This window comes from Mastigoproctus giganteus, chromosome 1 (genome assembly GCF_048544385.1).
Source record: "Mastigoproctus giganteus isolate SK-2022 chromosome 1, ASM4854438v1, whole genome shotgun sequence".
Taxonomy (NCBI): domain Eukaryota; kingdom Metazoa; phylum Arthropoda; class Arachnida; order Uropygi; family Thelyphonidae; genus Mastigoproctus; species Mastigoproctus giganteus.
The window spans coordinates 1,502,281-1,522,521 of NC_143575.1; the positions used below are offsets into that span (position 1 = coordinate 1,502,281).

The 20,241-nt window shown below is 37.1% G+C and overlaps 1 protein-coding gene across 1 annotated transcript in view; it reads left to right on the forward strand.

The window, feature by feature from the left end:
• The first annotated feature begins 719 nt into the window (after positions 1-719).
• The window catches only part of lin (protein lines homolog), a 104,250-nt gene continuing 84,728 nt past the window's right edge, over positions 720-20,241 (forward strand). Inside the window, exons 1-3 of the mRNA XM_090378082.1 lie at positions 720-826; positions 3,599-3,753; positions 18,766-19,052. Of these exons, the coding sequence (XP_090234208.1) occupies positions 3,646-3,753; positions 18,766-19,052 (395 nt within the window). The 5' untranslated portion in view covers positions 720-826; positions 3,599-3,645. The remainder of the gene's footprint in view (positions 827-3,598; positions 3,754-18,765; positions 19,053-20,241) is intronic.

Genomic DNA, 20,241 nt, shown 5'->3' on the forward strand with positions numbered 1-20,241 from the left:
TCTCCTGAGAATCTAAAGGTGTCTTCTCTCTTGAACTCTTCCCATCTGGAATTCTTTTCTTTACAGGTGGTCTACTCGAGACCTTTCCTGTGACTTCTTCAACTGAAGACTCCGAGTTCTCCTCCGAAGATTCTTCTGATTCTGATTCTTCCACTGGAGGGACCGGAATCTTTTTCCTAGTTCTTGGCATTATGCTCTACAACTTTCTTGACCACTCACAAAATTTTGATTACACGAAATTACAAAAAGAACCAGTCCTAAACAAGCTCTATCTGCCAACTGAGGGAACAATCACCTCAGCTGCCCAGCCCAGACCACTAGGAGGAAGAGCCTCTTCAAACAATTTGTTGTTCAGGGATCCAAACAAACAGCCGCACTATCACAAGACCAAACAAGTCACAATGATAAAGTTTTGACCAACTAATCAACAAATCATTTGGCGCCTGGGCCAAATGATTTGTTGATTAGTTGGTCAAAACTTTATCGTTGCTATCAAATACAGAGAAATATACTAGGACTTTGCCTAATAGGCTCCATCGAAGCCAGAATGAAGGTAGTTAACCCTCGTGCATCCAGCCATCTTATATTAAATTTACTGGAACGCTTACTGGAATTATGAAATCCAGATGTCTCTATAATCGTCTTGGCGATGCGTGCCATTTTTGAAATGTAAACATGGATGACGCATGTAATGATTTTCGCAGGTTCTGCGATTTTTATACCTGCGTTTTGCGTGGATGTATATGCGAAAATGAAAAAATAAACGAGTTAATTCGTGTTACTTTTGAATGCATAAATATCAGCCAAAGTAATGACAGCGTTGAAAGTAAGGGCAATAAAAAATAGTATTCGAATTATTTTTTTTTTTTGTTGTTATTTGTTTTTTTTAGGAGCATTGGCAACTAAGGCCATATTGCTCCGGGATATGCGGTGGTCATTCCTGACCTTTCCGCACCCTCCGTATTTGGTGGTGACGGGCTCGAACCCGGTCCAATCAAGAAGCGTGTGCTACGCACTGCTGCTCCTTCCACCTTCTTCCCATCAATAAAGACTGATGCAAGGTACCTATACACTTTATCAGCTAGGTATCTAAGACTTTCTCACACCTAATGCACAAGGGTCCAATCAGATTTTTTTCTCCTTTATATTCACATTAAAAACTCCATGGCCACATTCTTATTTGCTGTCTTCGACATTGCTTTCTCTTACTCATCTTTAGCCTCTCTCGCCTTATCTGTGGTACTATTACAAATGTTTGTAGCTGTTGTTGGATTAATACTTTTATCACTCTAACTTTCCCATACTATCTTTTTTTGCTCTGTTAGACTGGCCAGCTCCATATTCTTCCATCTTCTTCACACTGTATTTTCTTGATGGAATATATGTGTTGTGGCTTCTGAAATTATTGATTTTAAGGTATTCCATGATTCTAATAAATTTTCCCTTCTCTGGTCCACCCTGTTAATAGATTCCACATAGCACCTTATTCCGCTGTAGTCTCCTTTTCTGAAATTAAAACCCATGCCTTTAACTCTAACATCTTCCTTCATCTTCTAATGACTGTGTGATCACTACCCACCAATAGTTCCTGTATACTTTAAGCCCTGTTATGTCATGAGTAGACTTTGGCAGGTCTTGTCATGGGAAGATCTTGGAGGAGCATGGTGAGGTCTTGTCCGGCCAGTTTGATTGGATACAAAGGAACTGAATGTCAAAAATAATTTTGATATCATAAACTTTGATTTCAGTAAAGCTTTTGATACTGTTGCACATGGAAGATTGCTGTACAAATTGAAGAGGTATGGCACTAAGGGAAGTTGCTACGATGGATAAAGGGATGATTGAGTGGGAGATGACAGAGAGTGGTAATCAATGGACACTGCTCTTCATGGACAAATATTATTAGTGGAGTTCCCCAGGGTTTGGTGCTGGGCCCATTGTTGTTTTGTATATTCATCAGTGATATTGATGAAGGTATATCAGGATTAATGTCCAAGTTTGCAGATGACACCAAGGTTGGAGGGTTGCTAATGACAGTAAAAACAGTATGCTACTCCAACTGGATCTAGCCAAGTTGAGCAAATGGGCTGAGAAGTGGCAACTGAAGTTTAACATTGACAAATGCAAAATACTGTATATGGGTAGCAATAGCTGAAGAGAAACATACCAACTGTGTGATACTTCACTCAGGAAAGTCTAAAGTGAAAAAAAGACCTGGGGGTAATTGTGCATTCAAATATGAAGTTTGCTGAGCAGTGCAGACGAGCTGCCAGGGCAGGTCATGGAGTCTTGTCAATGATATATAGGAATTTTGCTAGCAGGGACAGGGAGTTGATTATCCCATTGTACAAGGCAATGGTCAGGCCACACCTAGAATACTGTGTACAGTTCTGGAGGCCTCATTTTAGGAAGGATGTAGAGTTCTTAGAACAAGTACAAAGAAGGGAAACAAGATTGGTGAGGGGAACAAAGGGGTGCTCTTACCAAGAAAGGCTTAAGTTCTGCAAATTGCAGTGCCTGGAGAGTAGGCACCTGGGAGGTGATCTGATTGAGGTGTATAAGGCCATGAATGGGTTGAGCAAGCTGAATGCTGATGGGATTCTTCTTGTTTCTTAGACTAAGAACCTGAGGGGACACAGTTTCAAATTGAGGAAAGATAGTTGTAGAATAGATGTGCAGAAATTTGCCTTTAACCAGTGAGTAGTTGATTGGTGGAGCAGGCTTCGATCTTTTGTTGTGGAAGCTAATAGGCTAAGTAAATTTAAGGCTGAGCTGGACAGGCATTTGGAACGAATGGAGGGATGAAATGGAAGGGGTTTTTTTTGGCTGATGCTGCGTAAGCTTGCTTTCTTGCATCGTATGCCTGTACTAATGCTAATTTCAAAGTGTACTGTATCCAAATGTCACTGTTAATAAAGGTGCCGTTGTGTACCATCCAAAAAAAACGTTGGAAATAGGTATAATGAAGAAATTAAATTAGATTGTGTTATATTTGTTATTTTCTTTCAGGACTAAGGTTACATGAATTATTTTCCCTTACATTACTTTGTCACTTGTTATTCTTACTCTGTGGAGAGGGCTGTCATCAGAATGAATCGGTCTCCTCTTAATGTATAATTGAATAATTATTCTAAATTAATTAAATGCTTAAGGTATGAAAGAAGTTTTCATAATTTTAGACTTGAAGACAAAAGGAAATTAGAGTGAATGTGATGTCTTTTGTTCATTAAAATTTCTAAATTTCATATTAAAGAAATATTGTTATAGTGAGTCCCTCCCCTTCAAAATTGAATTGGAATTTAAAAAATGTCTTGTGTGCCTTGTTAAACTCTTGCCATCTGATCATAAGAGTATAAACAGGAAATTTATTTTAATTGTTTCAAAATGCATAAATTAAAATTGTCATGTATTATTAACTGCATATTTGATCTTCTGTATGTCTTTTTGCATAAATTTATAAGTTACACACTTTTTTCAATTTGCATATTTACCTATTTTTTCTTGTAACACGAATGAGTGCAGTAAATGAATTTAATTATTCTGTATGGAAATATGAAATGATTTAACAAGTTATGTCAGCAATCACATGTACCTTCAGGTATTCATAGAAGGAACATCCAGTTAATTAGTGCCACAACAATAAAGATGGTAGCAGAGCATCTTCTTAAGCAGTCACTTTCTTCAGAATCGGTATGTGTCAAGATTATTGAATTTGCTGAAGCACTTAATAATGCTGGAGTAATTGAACAGATGGTGAGTATTATAATATAATTGTCATAAGTTAAAAAAGGAAATTCTTGGCTCCACAACTTTAATTTATTATTCAATTGTACAATTTTAAACTCACTTACTTAGAGTTGTGAAGACAGTCATTCAAAAAAGATGAGTTGGAATGATCATTCTCACTTTGTTATGCACATGTTTATATCTCAACTTTATCAGTAGCCAGTAATTTGTTTACAAGCATTTGCTGTTTAGTGATAAATAATCTGGCTATCTTATCACAGGATTCCAAATTGTCCAGAAATATCAACATCCCAGTTTAATTAATTTCGTGTACCCTGCCTTCACTTGTCAATGACATGATCACAAGTACAGTAAAGGTCAATTTAATGGGCTATGTATTTTAGTTATTCATTATTATTATTTAATTTTTTTCAAATGTAATGGACGATCAGATTTAGTGGATAGGTTATGACTGTCTATTAAACTAAAAAAAAAAGTCATGGAAGATACCAGAATGTTATAAAAAAAAGTGCTGTACTGTTAAATAAAAGATCACTGAATGGCATAATAATGTATTTTAGTGCACTCAACAGTTCAGAGAAGAGCTTGAAATTTTTCCATGTCGCATGGTGACAGTGAAAACTTAACTAAACTTTCTTCAGTCTGAAGAGTTCTTAATGGAAAATCTTTGCTCCCTTGCACCTTCTATCATGTGAATCTTGTAAAGTGCTCTTGTAAAGAGTGCACGTGAGCTTAGTTTTGCCTAGTTTTTTTCGTAACTGTAACACAACTTATGTATGGTATTTTTACAAGTTACTTAAATACTTGTAAAAGGGAACAAAAATGCCTCACATAGTATTTCATTTTTCTGACTGATTATGTGATCTGCATTAATCAGTGAAAGGAAGAGGAAGGCCAGCCTCCTTTTTACTTAGGAGTTAAACTGCTTTATTATTAACTAAATTGTCTTATTATGAGTTAAATTGCTTTATTATTAACTAAATTGGCAATCATCATCACACTAAGACTGTTGCATCACTGGGTTCTGTGCATACGAAAAGCTTGGTTCAGTGGAAGGCGATATGCAGTTGTAACATTTATATTATGTCAACCCACCCAGTAGCAGTTTTGAAATGACTTAAAATATTGTTCACCTTTATCATCACACCGTATATATAGGTTGAGCCTGAACTCTACTGCCAAATTTTGGTAACATGTTAGACATCAGTAATAAAAAAATAGTTCTTAAGAAGATGGTTCCAAAAATGCCTACTCTTATATTAAGTTAAAAATTCTTGAAATTTGGTAAGCCAAAATAATTATTCAAACTGTTTTTCATTTATTTTATTTCTATATTAATTATTTTTTTGCAATTAAAAATAATTAATTTTATAATTGGCACCAGAGCTCTGTATTTTTCTCTGCATAGGGATGTCCTCTGCAGATTTATTTTTCTTTTATCTGGTAATGCCAGTACTGCACCTGTCAGGTTCAGCACTAGAAGAATCTTTGCTCAAAAATTGGTTTGATATTAATGGTGGTAATTTTCTCTACCATCTTAAATGCAGCTACACTTTTACTGGAATAGGTTTTGCAATGAAATCTGACAAGTTTTACATTAAAAATAAATGTGTGACACTCAATTTTCCAGTACATTTAACAATTGCCTTTCTCCCATAAAAACCTAACTACATGTTATCCATCATTCTAGTGGGGTTTCAGCCAATCTGAAAAAATAAATAATACAAATCGGTCATCTAATTATTGAATGATGGATTGTTGAAGTGTATACATAATTTTGGCTCACCTTGTATTATAAATAAATATTAAACTAACCACCCAACATGGAATATTACTTATCACAATTGGTCCTTGCAAACCAGTGGCCATTTATGACTACTCTGTTTTCTACCACTTAACTGTTCTTTTATCCATACTACTAACTTGCTCCTAATGCCATATTGCTCCAACTTATGCAACAATCATACGTGGTACAACATCAAAGGCTTTACTTAACTCTAACTAGATTATATCAAAATTATTCTTGCATCCAGTTCCTTTGTAACAACCTCATAGTTGCTAATCACATATTGATGAAGCATAATCTCCCTTTAACAAATTCATGCTGTGCTTGCCTTTGCCTTATGGCTCTATTCCTATCAAATGATGATACATTATTTAACTACTAACTACTATATAACTACCATTTATTTAACTACTAATTCCATTATTTTCCCAGACACAGAGATTAAACTTTACAGATCTGTATTTACTTCATGCTTTGAACTATCCTTGTGAATAGGAAGTAGATTTTCACATCTCTAAGCTGCAGGTACTTCTAAATCTCAGGATGCTCTCATGATAGCTAAAGGCTTAATTACCTCTTTTGCAGTTTCCCTTAATATAATTGGATAGATTATATAGCCTCAAGTACTTTATTTACTTTTAACTGCTGCAATTTCTTTCTACCTTACTTTCTGTTATAAAATCATTTTAACTTCCAGTCAGCATTAGATATACTTCTGATAGGTGTTCAAAACATTCATTTGTATGAATGTAGGTGCAAAATATTTATTTACTTTTTCAGCAATCTGTGCAGGATCACAAACAGTTATATTATTGATATCCAGTTAACTAAAAACCAAGGTGATTTATTTTATTTCTTCTGGTATACAAAAAAAATTCCTTGCTGCTTTTCTTTTCACTGTTAGCCAAAGAATTTTCATTCTTTGTCCTAGCCAGCCTAACTCCCTGAGTAACTTGAGTGCACACTAGTTTTTACTTATTGTAGGACTGTTTCCTGACAATTTATAATCATCCCTTGTGTTTTTTTTTCTCTGCTATTGTCACCCAGTTTTGTTTTCCTAGTCACACCAGACTGATTCAGTATTATGCTGGCAACCTGAGTTTACTGATTGTACCATTTTAGATCTTTCTGTGCTATTAAACTAAAAGCATACTCCTCTCTGCCTCCTGTCACACGTGTCCTTTCTGTATGCATACTTACCATTTTCAAATTCTGCATCCCTAATATCAGTGACGCCATGTGCGATTCCATGTTTCTGTTATATTCATAATATTATCATTCTTTCTCTTTCTTGGTGATTCTTTTCTACTTCTGACTCTCTCTCTCTCTCAGGGTAACTTGGAAATTTTTTTTTGGCTGGTGCAACATAAGCCTCAGGCTTCCTTGCACCATATGGCTAATAATAATGTCAACATTTGATGACAATACTTGAAACTCATCAGATTTATTTACTGCACTCCTATCATTAGTGTAACCTGACAGTGAAACAGTCATTTTGGTCACTTGTGGTTCCATTCAAATGTGACCACTAGCCAGCTTACAGGAATAGTGTTAATATTTCCCAATTCTGTTTTCCATTATTTTACCAGACACAGAGATTAAACTTTACAGATCTGTATTTACTTCGTGCTGTGAACAACTACCCAATTCTGTGTCTATAGTAAGTGCTTAACCTGACTATTGTATTACATTACTTTTGCTATCATCTTAAGTTTGTTGAAATACTATCTTGTTTCTGTCCCAGTGAGGTGACTACCGGGTTGGTTACGAGCTTAATACCAGATCAGTGGATCTGAAGTGAGTGTGAAAGAGATGCCGTATTTCTGTTTAGGAATTTTAATGATCAGTCAAAAATATAAATACAACTGTTTTTAAAGTGTTGTTAACAAATGTATTATAGAAAATTATGAACTGAGACTGGCCATTCTTAGCAAGTTGTAATTATGAGCTTAAATTCATTTTTTACATTTGATTTTCTTTTTCCTTGAACTTTGAGTGATGTCAGCAAGAACTTTTGGGAAAGGTTTATTAGGGCATTTCTTGCATGAAAAAATGGTATGAAAATAAGTGGAGCCCAAACTTGCTTGTCAGTTACTGCTGCTCACTTATGAGAGAATCTGGGTGGGGGCACAACATACATGACGTAATTGAAACTCAAATCAAATGAATAGTTGCATGTATACATGTTTTTCTTTTGAGTGTTTTATTGTTATTTATGGATTTGTGTGACATGATCTATAATCAGAAGCAGTTCCTCTTCAAAACTGGATGATTGTATAAGAAAAGTGTATGTATATTTGTATATATGTTAAAAAAAAAAAAGATGAAGAGAAATAGCAGTTTATCTGAATTTAAAGTTAGCAAACATGGCAATCCTATTTATTAATTGTCATATGACTTATCCTTCATTTTTATTTTCTTCTTTTGCAATGTATGCAGTGTTGTGAATAAGCTTAAGCTCATTAATTGCTGTCTTTATTAGCATTAGTAGAGGCATATGATGCAAGAAAGCAAGCTTATGCAGCATCAGCCAAAAAAAAAAAAAACACTTCCACTTCACCCTTCCGTTTGTTCGAAATACCTGTCCAGCTGAGCCTTTAATTTAATTAGTTTGTCAACTTCCACAACAAGGGATGGAAGTCTGTTCCACCAACCAACCAACCAACTACCTGCTGGCTAAAGGCAAATATCTCACACATCTATCCTACATCCTATGATATTGATGAAGGTATATCAGGCTTAATGTCGAAGTTTGCAGATGACACAAAGGTTGGCAGGGTTGTTAATGACAGTAATGGCAGTGTGCTACTGCAAAAGGATCTAGATAATTTGGGCAGATGGGCTAAGAAGTGGCAACTGAAGTTCAACCTTGACAAATGCAAAGTACTGCATATGGGTAGAAGTAACCCCAGAGAAACGTACCAACTGTGTGGTACCACACTTAAGGTGGGAGAAAATGAAAAAGACCTGGGAGTAATTGTGCAGTCAGATATGAAGTTTTCTGAGCAATGCAGACAGGCTGCTAGGGCAGGTCATGGGGTTTTGTCAATGATATATAGGAATTTTGCTAGCAGGGAAAAGGAGGTGATTGTCCCTCTGTATAAGGCAATGGTCAGGCCACGCCTTGAGTACTGCGTACAGGTCTGGAGGCCTCATTTTAGGAAGGATGTAGATTTGCTTGAGCATGTACAGAGAAGAGCAACACGATTGGTGAGGGGAATGAAGGGATTCTCTTACGAAGAGAGGCTTAAGTTCTGCAAATTGCAGTGGCTGGAGACTAGGCACCTGCACGGTGATCTGATTGAGGTCTAAAAGGCCTTGAATGCGTTGAGCACGCTGAATTCTGATGGGATCCTTCCACTTGTTCAGATTACGAACCTACGGGGACATAAGTTCAAATTAAGAAAGGATAGATGTAGAATAGATGTGCGGAAATTTGCCTTTAGCCAGCGGGTGGTTAATTGCTGGAACAAACTTCCATCTGTCGTTGTGGAAGTTGATAGGTTAAATAAATTTAAGGAGGAACTGGACAGGCATTTGGAGGGAATGGTGTGATTTTTTTTTTTTTTTTGGCTGATGCTGCATAAGCTCCTACACTTGCTTTCTTGCATCATGTGCCACTACTACTACTACTACTACTACTACATCTGTCTTTCCTCAATCTGAATTTATGCCCTCTCAGGTGATTATTCCGAGCAAGAGGAATCCCATCGGCATTGAGCATGCTCAAACCATTCAAGGCTTTATACACCACTATCAGATCACCTCGCCGGTGCCTAGTCTCCAGACACTGTATCAAACAGTCTTTTTCACTTTTGCCGTTATGGAGACTTGTTTGCATGGATGGGATATACTTAAATAGAAGGGATACAAGAATATTCGCTGATGCTGTTGAGGCAGTGTTAGGTGGAATTGGAGGCTTATAGCTTGAGAGGATACACAGAATAATATGTTAACTAGAGCCACAGGAACAGGTGGAAGTATTCTTGCACTGCTTCTATTCGAGGGTTGCTCGTACAAAAAAAGGCTTAAATTTTGCAGATTACAGTGTCTAGAGTCTAGGCACCTGCAAGGTGATCTGATTTTTTTTTTTTTTTTAATGAAAACCTCAAACACAAAAGGTATCAAAACCTATAGTACTTAGTACCATGCATGGGTTAAAGGAGAAGTATGGGGGGAGGGGGATGCCGGAAACTTTACTCTAGAGACTAAACATGGGTTTCACCACTTCAAGCCTCCAATAAGCAAAGTGGTGGTATTTCACCGGTTGATGAAAGTCATCTACCACCTAGGTGTATAAAGCCTTGAATGGTTTGAGCATGCTCAATGCTGATGGGATTCTTCCTTTTCCTTAGAATAATCACCTGAGAGAGGGCATAAATTCAAATTGAGGAAAGACAGTTGTAGGATAGATGTGTGGAAGTTTGCCTTTAGCCAGTGGGTAGTTGATTGGTGGAACAGACTTCCATCTTTTGTTATGGAAGTTGACAGCCTAAATAAATTTAAGGCTGAGCTGCACAGGTATTTGGAACGAATGTAGGAGTGAAATGGGAGTCTTTTTTTTTTTTTTTTTTTTTTGGCTGATGGTGCATAAGCTTGCTTTCTTGCATCGTATGCCTCTACTAATGCTAATAATGCCAATGCTAATTTGTCAATGTGAAACTTCAGTTGCCACTTCTCAGCCCATCTGCCCAAATGTTCTAGATCCTGTTGCAGTAGCACATTGCAATTACTGTCAACAACCCTGCCAACCTTTGTATCATCTGCAAACTTCGACATTAAGCCTGATCATTCATCAATATCATTGATACATATACAAAACAATGGTGGGCCCAACACTGAACCCTTGGGGTGGGACTCCATTAATAACATCAGTTCCACGAAAAGCTGCATCCATTGATTACCACTCTGTCTTCTCCTACTCAACCACCCTTTTATGCATTGTAGCAACTTACCCTTAATACCAGCTGCTCCAATTTGTACAGTAGTCTTCCTTGTGCAACAGTGTCAAAAGCTTTCCAGAAATCCTAGTATATGATATCCTTTTTAACCACATCATAGTATCCAATCAGATTGGTCAGACAAGACTTTCCCTTAACAAACCTATGCTGTGTCTGGATTATTACCGCAGTCTTGTCTAGATGATCCTGCAATGCATCTTTAACTAGTGACTCCATTATTTTCCCCAGAACAGAAGTTAAACTAACTGGTCTTTAATTAATCGTGTCACCTTTGATACCCCTTTGTGAATTGGGGATACATTTGTACATCTCCAGTCCATGGGGTCTTCCCCTGAGTTCAAGGATGCTCATAATTTGGCTAAGGATTTGCTTACTTCCTTTGCTGTCTCTTTTAATATAACTGGATAGATCCCATCCGCCCCAGGTGCCTTTCTTGTGCTTAACTTCAATTTCTCCTCCACTTTGCTCTCAGTTATTGCAAAATCATTTAATTCCCTGTTACAGTTTGATAAATGTCTGGCATTTTCCTCCCTTAATAATAACTTCTCATGTTTGAATGCAGATGCAAAATACTCATTCAGATTATCAGCTATCTGAGCAGGATCATCAACAGTTGAACCACCAACATCAAGTGGACCAATCTGATTCATCCCCTTCCTTCTAGAGTATATGTTAAGTAAAGAATTCCTTGCTGTTTTTCTTAGCATCCTATCCAAACATTTCTCGTAATCTGCCTTAACCTCCTTTGTGGCTTGATTACAGATCAGCTTATATCTGCCATAGGCTTCTGTGTCACCTGATAATTTATAAGCACCACATGCATTTTTCTTGTATGGCACAAGTCTCATTAGTTTATCTGACATCCATTTAGGCCTAAATCTTGAACAATACAGTAGACTCTCAATTTTCCGGGATAGATGGTAAAAAACAAATCCCGGATAATCAATTTTTCAAAAATACAGAAGTCCCCGACATATGTAAGATATACGTTCCAGGACTTCTTACTTTGTCGAGTTTTACGTAACTCGGGAATGACTAATAACATATTGCTACTATATTATTATTGACAAATCTGAATTCCACGCGTTGCTTGTTAATGTTTGGCCATTTTGATACATCCTTCTTATAATGATTCCTTAAAGATTTAACAGATGTACTGTTCTCAAACTTTTGAATAATTTCAAGTTTTTAACTGAAAATGCAACTTTTTTTGCGTTTACCCACCATTTTCACGATTTCTAAACAAAAAAAAGAAAGAAAAATTACTATAAAAAAAATTCAGACATCCCTGACATAAATAATGAAACAAATTTGTCTTTTTGTACTGCAATGGAACACAAATATCGATGCGATGCACTAAAAAAAACTAAACATTTGGTCTCTCTTTTTTTATTTTTTTTTGAGTGGCGGATGTGAAGACAGCGGGGATTGCAAGATAATAGTTACACCAATATCCCAATGACGACTTGTACTGCCGCTTGTCACTTATTTACGACTTGCAAAATAAAATATCTGTTTATACCTATTCTAGTTATTACTTGAATTTTTTTTGATTTCTGGTTTATTTTTATTTTTTTTTATTTTTTTTATTTGGAATCTTGAAGTGTCCCGGTTAATCGAGATTCTGCTGTATTTCTTAATCGGTATGAAAAGCATAGTAGCATTCCCGATTAGTTCCTTGAATGCTTCCCACTTAGAATTTGCTGTTGGTGACATCATCACGTCCCACTGTACAGAATTGAAAAACCGTCTGAAACCACAGTAGTCACCTTTACAGAAGCAAAAACCCTTTAATTTATATAAGCACTGAGAAAAGAAAAATGATACTAGGAGTGTGTAATGACTACAAAAGGAACAACTACAAATAGTGAGCCAATAAATCAATGTACAGCCAGGCCTTGCATAACGCGAGTTTGATTAACATGGTTTTCAGTGACTGCGATTTGAAAAAATTATACCACTTTTTACTTTACGCGATGCAAATTTCCAGTTAATACGATCTTTTATTTCTGATAGTTGAAAAAGATTTGAATCGTGCACTAAATGTCTGACTGCCAATAAACAGCGTTTGCCCGCTGCCCACCTCAGTGTGTTCCATCAGCAAAGTAGACGTGTTACTTGTTTGTCTCCAGCTAATAAAGTCACGTGCAGACATATTTAAAAATTCTAATTTTCTACCCCTGTTAATTATGGATAAAAGAAAGAGTGAAAAACAACGTGATTGTAATAAAAAAAAAACGAAAAGTTATTACTTTAGCTGATAAACTTGAAGTTATTAAAAAACATGAAAGTGGTGCAAACCATGCGAAAATTGTAAGAGATCCAGATAAAATGAGTCTACTGTAGAACTATCTTGAGTCTTAAGGACGAATATAAAGAGAAAGGTAAAGTTTCATCATCTTCTTTTGTTTTTCAAAATACCAGAAACAGAACTCCAATAATGATTGAAATAGAAAGTCTTTTATAATTTGGATAGAAGATTGCAATCAAAAAAGAATTCCATTATCTAAGGACAATATTCAGAGCAAAGCTATTAACATTTTTACTAAGCTCAAAGAAACAAAATATCAAGGGGAGACTGAAACGTTTGTTGCTAGTTCAGGGTGGTTTGGACGTTTCAAGAATCGAGCACGACTGTATAATGTTAAAGTAAGAGGGGAAGCTGCTAGTGCTGATGAAGATGCTGCAACCAAATTTCCTGCAGAATTGCAAAAAATCATTCAGGATGCTGAATACGACGATCGGCAAATATTTAATGTAGATGAAACGGGCGTATTTTGGAAATGGATGCCAACGAAGCATCACAACCTGGGTATAAAGTCTCAAAAGATCGACTAACACTTTTATTAGGAGGTAACGCTGAAGGTGATTTTAAATTGAAGCCTATGCTTGTGTACCGTACACAAAATCCTAGGCCTTTAAAAGGATACAGCCATTGCAATCTTCCAGTCATTTTGCATTCAAATAAAAAAGCATGGATGACCAAAGCCCTATTTGAAGACTGGTTTACATCTTATTTCTGTCCAACAGTTGAAGCCTATTGCAAAAATAATAATCTTACTTTTAAAGCTCTGTTGCTTTTAGATAATGCACCTGGACACCCTTCTGCACTTGGTGACTTAAATGAAAATGTGAAAGTTGTTTTTTTACCGGCGAATATGACTTCGTTATTGCAACCCATGGACCAGGGGACGATTGCAACTTTCAAGGCTTACTATTTCCGTAGAACCTTTACACAGGCACTTGAAGCTACAACAGGAGATAGTGCAATTTCTGTACCAGAATTTTGGAAAAAAATATAACATACGAATGGCCATTGAAAACATTCATGCAGCATGGGAAGAAGTGACAGCCAGCAATATGAGAGCAGTTTGGAAGCATCTTTTACCCCATTGCGCAAACGATTTTACTGGCTTCAAAGATTCAGTTCAAAAAGTTATTGAAGACATAACTAATATTGGTAATGACCTTGGTTTCAAAGGCTTGGATACGGCTAACGTTCGAGAATCACTGAATTCGCATTCAAAACATCTAGTAGTAGTAGTAGTAGTAGTAGTGGCACATGATGCAAGAAAGCAAGTGTAGGAGCTTATGCAGCATCAGCCAAAAAAAAAAAAAATCACACCATTCCCTCCAAATGCCTGTCCAGTTCCTCCTTAAATTTATTTAACCTATCAACTTCCACAACGACAGATGGAAGTTTGTTCCAGCAATTAACCACCCGCTGGCTAAAGGCAAATTTCTGCACATCTATTCTACATCTATCCTTTCTTAATTTGAACTTATCTAAGTGACAATGATCTCCTTCAAATAGAGCAACAGCATGCGCACGAAGAATCTGAAGAAAAAGAGTGTGAGCCAGATGAAAATAATAAATTTTACCATTATCTCCGAAAGGAGATAACGGTAAAAGAACTAGGCGAAATCTTTTGTATCGCAGAGAACCTTAAACAAAAGGTAATGGATGTTGATCCTAACATCGAAAGAAGCATGTTATTTCGCCAGGGGCTAGAGAAGTCTGTTGTCGGCTATCGGAAATTGTATGATGAAAAAACGAAAGCCAAAACTGTTCAAATGACTGTGTTCAAATATTTCCGTAGCAAATAGTTAGTTTCTCCATTATATATTTTGAGCAGTAAACATTTAATTCTATAATTTTTATTATTTTTACATGGCATGCAGTTAAAAAGTTATTTAAAAGGTATTTTTAAATTCTTTATGTACATTCCTGAAAGTCACGGACCAATTATAATTTTTCCTATTGATTATCATATTCGATTAACGCATTTCTGTTTTGTGCGATGCACTCGTGGTACGAATTAATAGAGGCTAGCCTGTACTTATAATTGAAGATTTTAACTTTCTAGGTATTGATTGGAACTTGTGGGAGGGGGAGACGCTCACTCATACACTAGCAAGTCATTGTGGATTTATTGGATGGCGTTTCTACAGCAGCAGCATGTTAGAGAGGCAGAAAAGTAAGCAATAATTTTCATCAGTGATTCTGCACTCATCAGTGTACTGATGTGGAATTTACTTAATCACTTAACTACTATCTGTGTAAAGGGGAAGGGCTTTTGTAAAGATAACTACAGTGCTCTCTATACACTGGGATCATCTGATGATGTTACCAACAGCAAATTCTAAATGGGAAATATTCTGGGTAGTGATTGAAGAAGCTATTAGGTTTTACCTACCAACTTAGAAATACTGTTTCAGACATTCAGCTCTAGTTAGATGTTGGATGAACAGAAGAAAAATGGCACAGGAGAAAAATACATGGGATGCATTTTTCTTCTCAAGGCAGATTACAAGAAATCTCTGTCAAGGAATGCTAAAAAAGCAGCAAAGGCTTTACTTACATTAACAGTAGAAGAAAGGGGTTGGATATCATTGGGCCACTTTATGTCTGTGCTTTAACTGTTGATGATCCTGCTAAATTTGCTGGCAAACTGAATAGGTAGTTTGCACAATTGAATGTGGGAATTTAGATGCATTTAGGGAAGCGGATGTCGGATGTTTATCAAACTCTAAGATGGTGTTAAATGATTTTGTGATAACTGAGAAGAAAGTGGAAGAGAAATTGTTGATGCTGAACAAAAAAAAAAAAAAAGGTGATTGGGTGGATGGGATCTATCCGATTACATTAAGGAAAGCAGCAAAGAAGTTAAGCAAAGCATTAGTCATAATTATGAAAGCATCATTAGGAAGTCTGTTCCACCAACCAACTACATGCTGGCTAAAGGCAAACTTCCGCACATCTATCCTACATCTGTCTTTCTTCAATTTGAATTTATGCCCTCTCAGGTGATTATTCTGAGCAAGAGGGAAGAATCCCATCAGTACTGAGCATGCTAAAACCATTCAAGGCTTTATACACCTCAATCAGATCACCTCGCAGGTGCCTAGTCTCCACACACTGTAATTTGCAAAACTTAAGCTTTCTTCATAATAGCAACCCTTTGTTCCATTCACTAATCTTGTTGCCCTTCTCTGTACTCGCTCCAACAGCTCTACATCCTTCTTAAAATGAGGCCTCCAGATATGTATACAGTACTCAAGGTGTGGCCTGACCATTGCCTTATACAAGGGGATAATCACCTCCTTATCCCTGCTAGAAAAATTCCTGTATATCATTGACAAGACACCATGAGCTACTCTTGCAGACCATCTGCACTGCTCAGAAAACTTCATATCTTCCTACACGATTATCCCCAGGTCCTTTTTGTTCTCTACCACTGTCACTGTAGTACCACAGAGTTGATATGTCACTCTGGGGTTACTGCTTTCCATATGTAGTACTTTATATTTGCCAATGTTAAATTTCATTTGCCACCTTTCAGCCCATCTGCTCAACTTTTCTAGATCCTGTTGCAGCAGCAGCATACTGTGATTAGTTTGCTTAACAACCCTTCCAACCTTCATAGCATCTGCAAACTTGATATATCATCACCAATATCACTTATAAATACAGAAAACAACAATGCATCCAACACTGAACCCCGAGGGACTTCACTAATAACTTTAGTCCACGAAGAGCAGTGCCCATTGATTACCACTCTGTCTTCTCCCACTCAACCATCCCTTTATCCATAGCAGCAATTTGCCTCCAATACCATACTGTTCCAATTTGTCTTCCTCCAGCAGTCTTCCATGTGTAATAGTATCAAAGCCTTTTCTAAGATCCAAATATATGATATCAGAGTTATTCCCTGCATCCAGTTCCTTTGTGATCAGATCATAGTATCCAATCAAATTTGGATAGGCAAGACTTCCCCTTAACAAAACCATGTTGTGTCCGAGTTATAACTGAATTCTTGTCTAGATGATCCTGCAGTGCTTCTTTAACCAGTGCCTCCATTAATTTTCCTGGAACAGAAGTTAAACTCACAGGTCTATAATTACTTGTTGCCCTTTGATCGTCCTCTGTGAATTGGAGTCATATTTGCACATCTCCAGTCCATGGGTACCTCCCCTGAGTCCAAAGAAGCTCTCATAATTATGGCTAAGGGTTTGCTTTCTTCCTTTGCTGCCTCCTTTAATATAACTGGATAGATTCCCATCCACCCCAGGTGCCTTTTTTATGTTTATCTTCAACAATTTCTCCTCCACTTCCCTCTCAGTTATTACAAAATGATCTAGCTCACTGCCTCTCGCATTCCACTCCCTGAATAACCCCTCATGTGTGAATGTAGATGCAAAATACTCATTTAGTTTGTTAGCCACCTGAGCAAGATCATCAACAGTTGAACCATCAGTATCCAGTGGACCAATCTGATTCATCCCTTTCCTTTGAGTTTACATAGGTAAAGTACTCTTGTATCGTTTGCCAAAGATTTCTCCCAATCTGCCTTTGCCTGCCTAATCTCCTTTGTGACTTGTTTATAAACCAGCTTATATGTATCATAGGCTTCCATGTCACCCATTAATTTAGCATTAGCATTAGCATTAGTAGAGGCATTTGATGCAAGAAAGCAAGCTTATGCAGCATCAGCCAAAAAAAAAAAAAAAAAAAAAAAAGTAACATAAATAAATAAAAATAACCACTTCCACTTCACCCCTCTGTTCGTTCGAAATACCTGTCCAGCTGAGCCTTAAACTTATTTAGGCTATCAACTTCCACGACAAGGGATGGAAGTCTGTTCCACCCACCAACCACCCGCTGGCTAAAGGCAAATTTCCGCACATCTATCCTACATCTGTCTTTCCTCAATTTGAATTTATGCCCTCTCAGGTGATTTTTCTGAGCTAGAGGAAGAATCCCATCAGCATTGAGCATGCTCAAACCATTCAAGGCTTTGTACACCTCTATCAGATCACCCCGCTGGTGCCTAGTTTCCAGACACTGTAATTTGCAAAACTTAAGCCTTTCTTCGTAAGAGAACCCCATTTCTATGTATTCCATGCATTTTTCTTCTCTGCCCTATGTCTCATTAGTTCATCTGACATCCATTTAGGCCTAAACCTTGAACAGTATTTCTTAGTTGGTATATAAAGCCTAGTAGCTTCCAAGATAAATTCTTTGAATGCTTCCCATTTTGAATTTGCTGTTGGTAACATCATCAGTTGGTCCCACTGTATAGAATTTAAATACTATCTCAGACCATCGTAGTCGCCTTTATGAAAGCAAAAACCCCTTCCCTTTACTCCTGATGGTAGTTACCTCTTTGAGTAAATCCCACTTCAGCACACTGTGATCACTGCCAACTAGTCGTTCCTTTATCTGTTTAATGCATGAAGAATTAGTACTGATAATCAGATGAAGAGTATTACTCCCTCTAGTTGCCTCCTGAACATGCTGATGTAGAAAACAATCATCCAATAAATCCACAAAAGCCTTGGGTTGTTGGGGGGGGGGTTCCCCTACTAAAAAAAATTAAAATATGAAAACATATAGTTCAGGTTTGTGTGACACAAGGCAGCAGGGAGCGATGCAACCTTCTGACTGTTAAATATAAACTATTGTATTTAATTTGTACCCTGATGGTGGTAGTTTTAATTGCTATGTCATTACTTGTGATATGAGAATTTATTTTATATTAAATGGTCTTTCAAAGTCAAATATGAATGTTGTTGATAAACTGGCAACTATGAGTTGTCTGAATAAGTTAGTTATAGCAAAAAAAAAGTTCTCTTATTTTTTAATAATCAGCAAACTTACATCACCCTTACTCCTCAACTCGTCTTTCTTTTCTTGAAATCCTTTATATGAATGCTTTATTTAAAAAGAGTTAAGCATGTTGTGTGTAGAGTTGTATAATGTTTCCATAGGTGTCATCAATTATTCAGACCAAAGATAACCATTTTATATATGCTTTGCAGAAGGCATGTGCACAATGGACATTTTGTTTTGAACTCCTCCCAACCAGTATTGAGTTTCTTTATAGTAGTTTATTGAGTGAAGATTACAAAAGGCCTCACCTACTTGAATTACTGCAAGATATACTTCAAGCTTCAGCATATAAATCTCATCCTTTGAGTGGAATGATTGAAGACAAGAGTTCTGATGACAAATGTTTGTACCAGAAGCAGTTTAAAACAGTTTCTTTTGAAGGCAGGTATAATGATTCTAATATATTATGATGTTCATATACACTGAGATAACTTTACATTAGAAATACCCTGATTCGTGGCTTCACATGTAGCATTTGCCTACAGCGCTAGGTAGTGCACTGCCTCTATACTAGTTAGGGCAGGGCCTGGCACTATGGCATTTAGTATGCCAGTGTTCTGTACAGAGCTGATGGTTGCTGGTGCTAGGTTAGCAGGATTAGCTCTGTCCAGGAATATCTTGGACACAGCTGACATTATTATTAGTAGCAGTGGCATACGATGCAAGAAAGCAAACTTATTTTCCATTGTTCCTGTGAAGCTGTCTCCTGTGTATGTATATCAGAAGATGTGTACCAACCACGGAAGAAATACTGGCTAGAAGACCTATGAACTTTGGTCTAGCTGGCAATAAGTTCACGTTGTTTATTAAAGGGCTAGGAGAAGGACACATGTTATCCAGCAGAAGAGATGCACCACACTCAAACAACTGACCACACAATACAACACTAGTGACACAACCCATTTCAATGTGGAGCATGTATCAGACACTAGTATGGTTGGGCTAGCATTGCTGGTGAGGAGTGGTGCCATTGGACAGTGGACAACTGGAAACAGATTTCCTGGATTTGATGAGTTGCCTTTCCAGCTGTATTGTGTAGATAGAAGAGTGTGGCTACTCAGCACAGGGGCCTTGTGCCCTGGTGTGTGAAGGCTGTGTAATGGTCCGGAGCATGTTTGGATAGGAGACCCGAGGTCCATTTGTACCTATTGATCAGCACCTCACTGGAGACTTGTACAGGTCCATTTCTGTCCATCTGTGTACCCATTTGTGGGACAGTCTTCCTGGACTAGCAAGGCATTTTTCAACAAATGATCTGTCAAAGGGCTGAAACAGTGTTGGACTAGTTCAACAAGCATTCCTTATATTTATATATTACATATATAAATATAAGTTGTCTGTTGTCTGTTTTCCTGTGGTCACTAAAGTTGCTGTATCTCATCTCATTTGAACATGTGTGGACAGTTTCTGGTACTTCACCAGAGTCTATGCTGTTGCACATCCATTTGTGCTGCTGCACACTAAAGGTGGTATAATCAGATACTGGATTTGTGTTCATGATGCAAAGCTATCTTGGTGTTTATTGAAGAGTTAATGACCATGTTATCTGTTGATATTTTAATTAAAAAATGTAA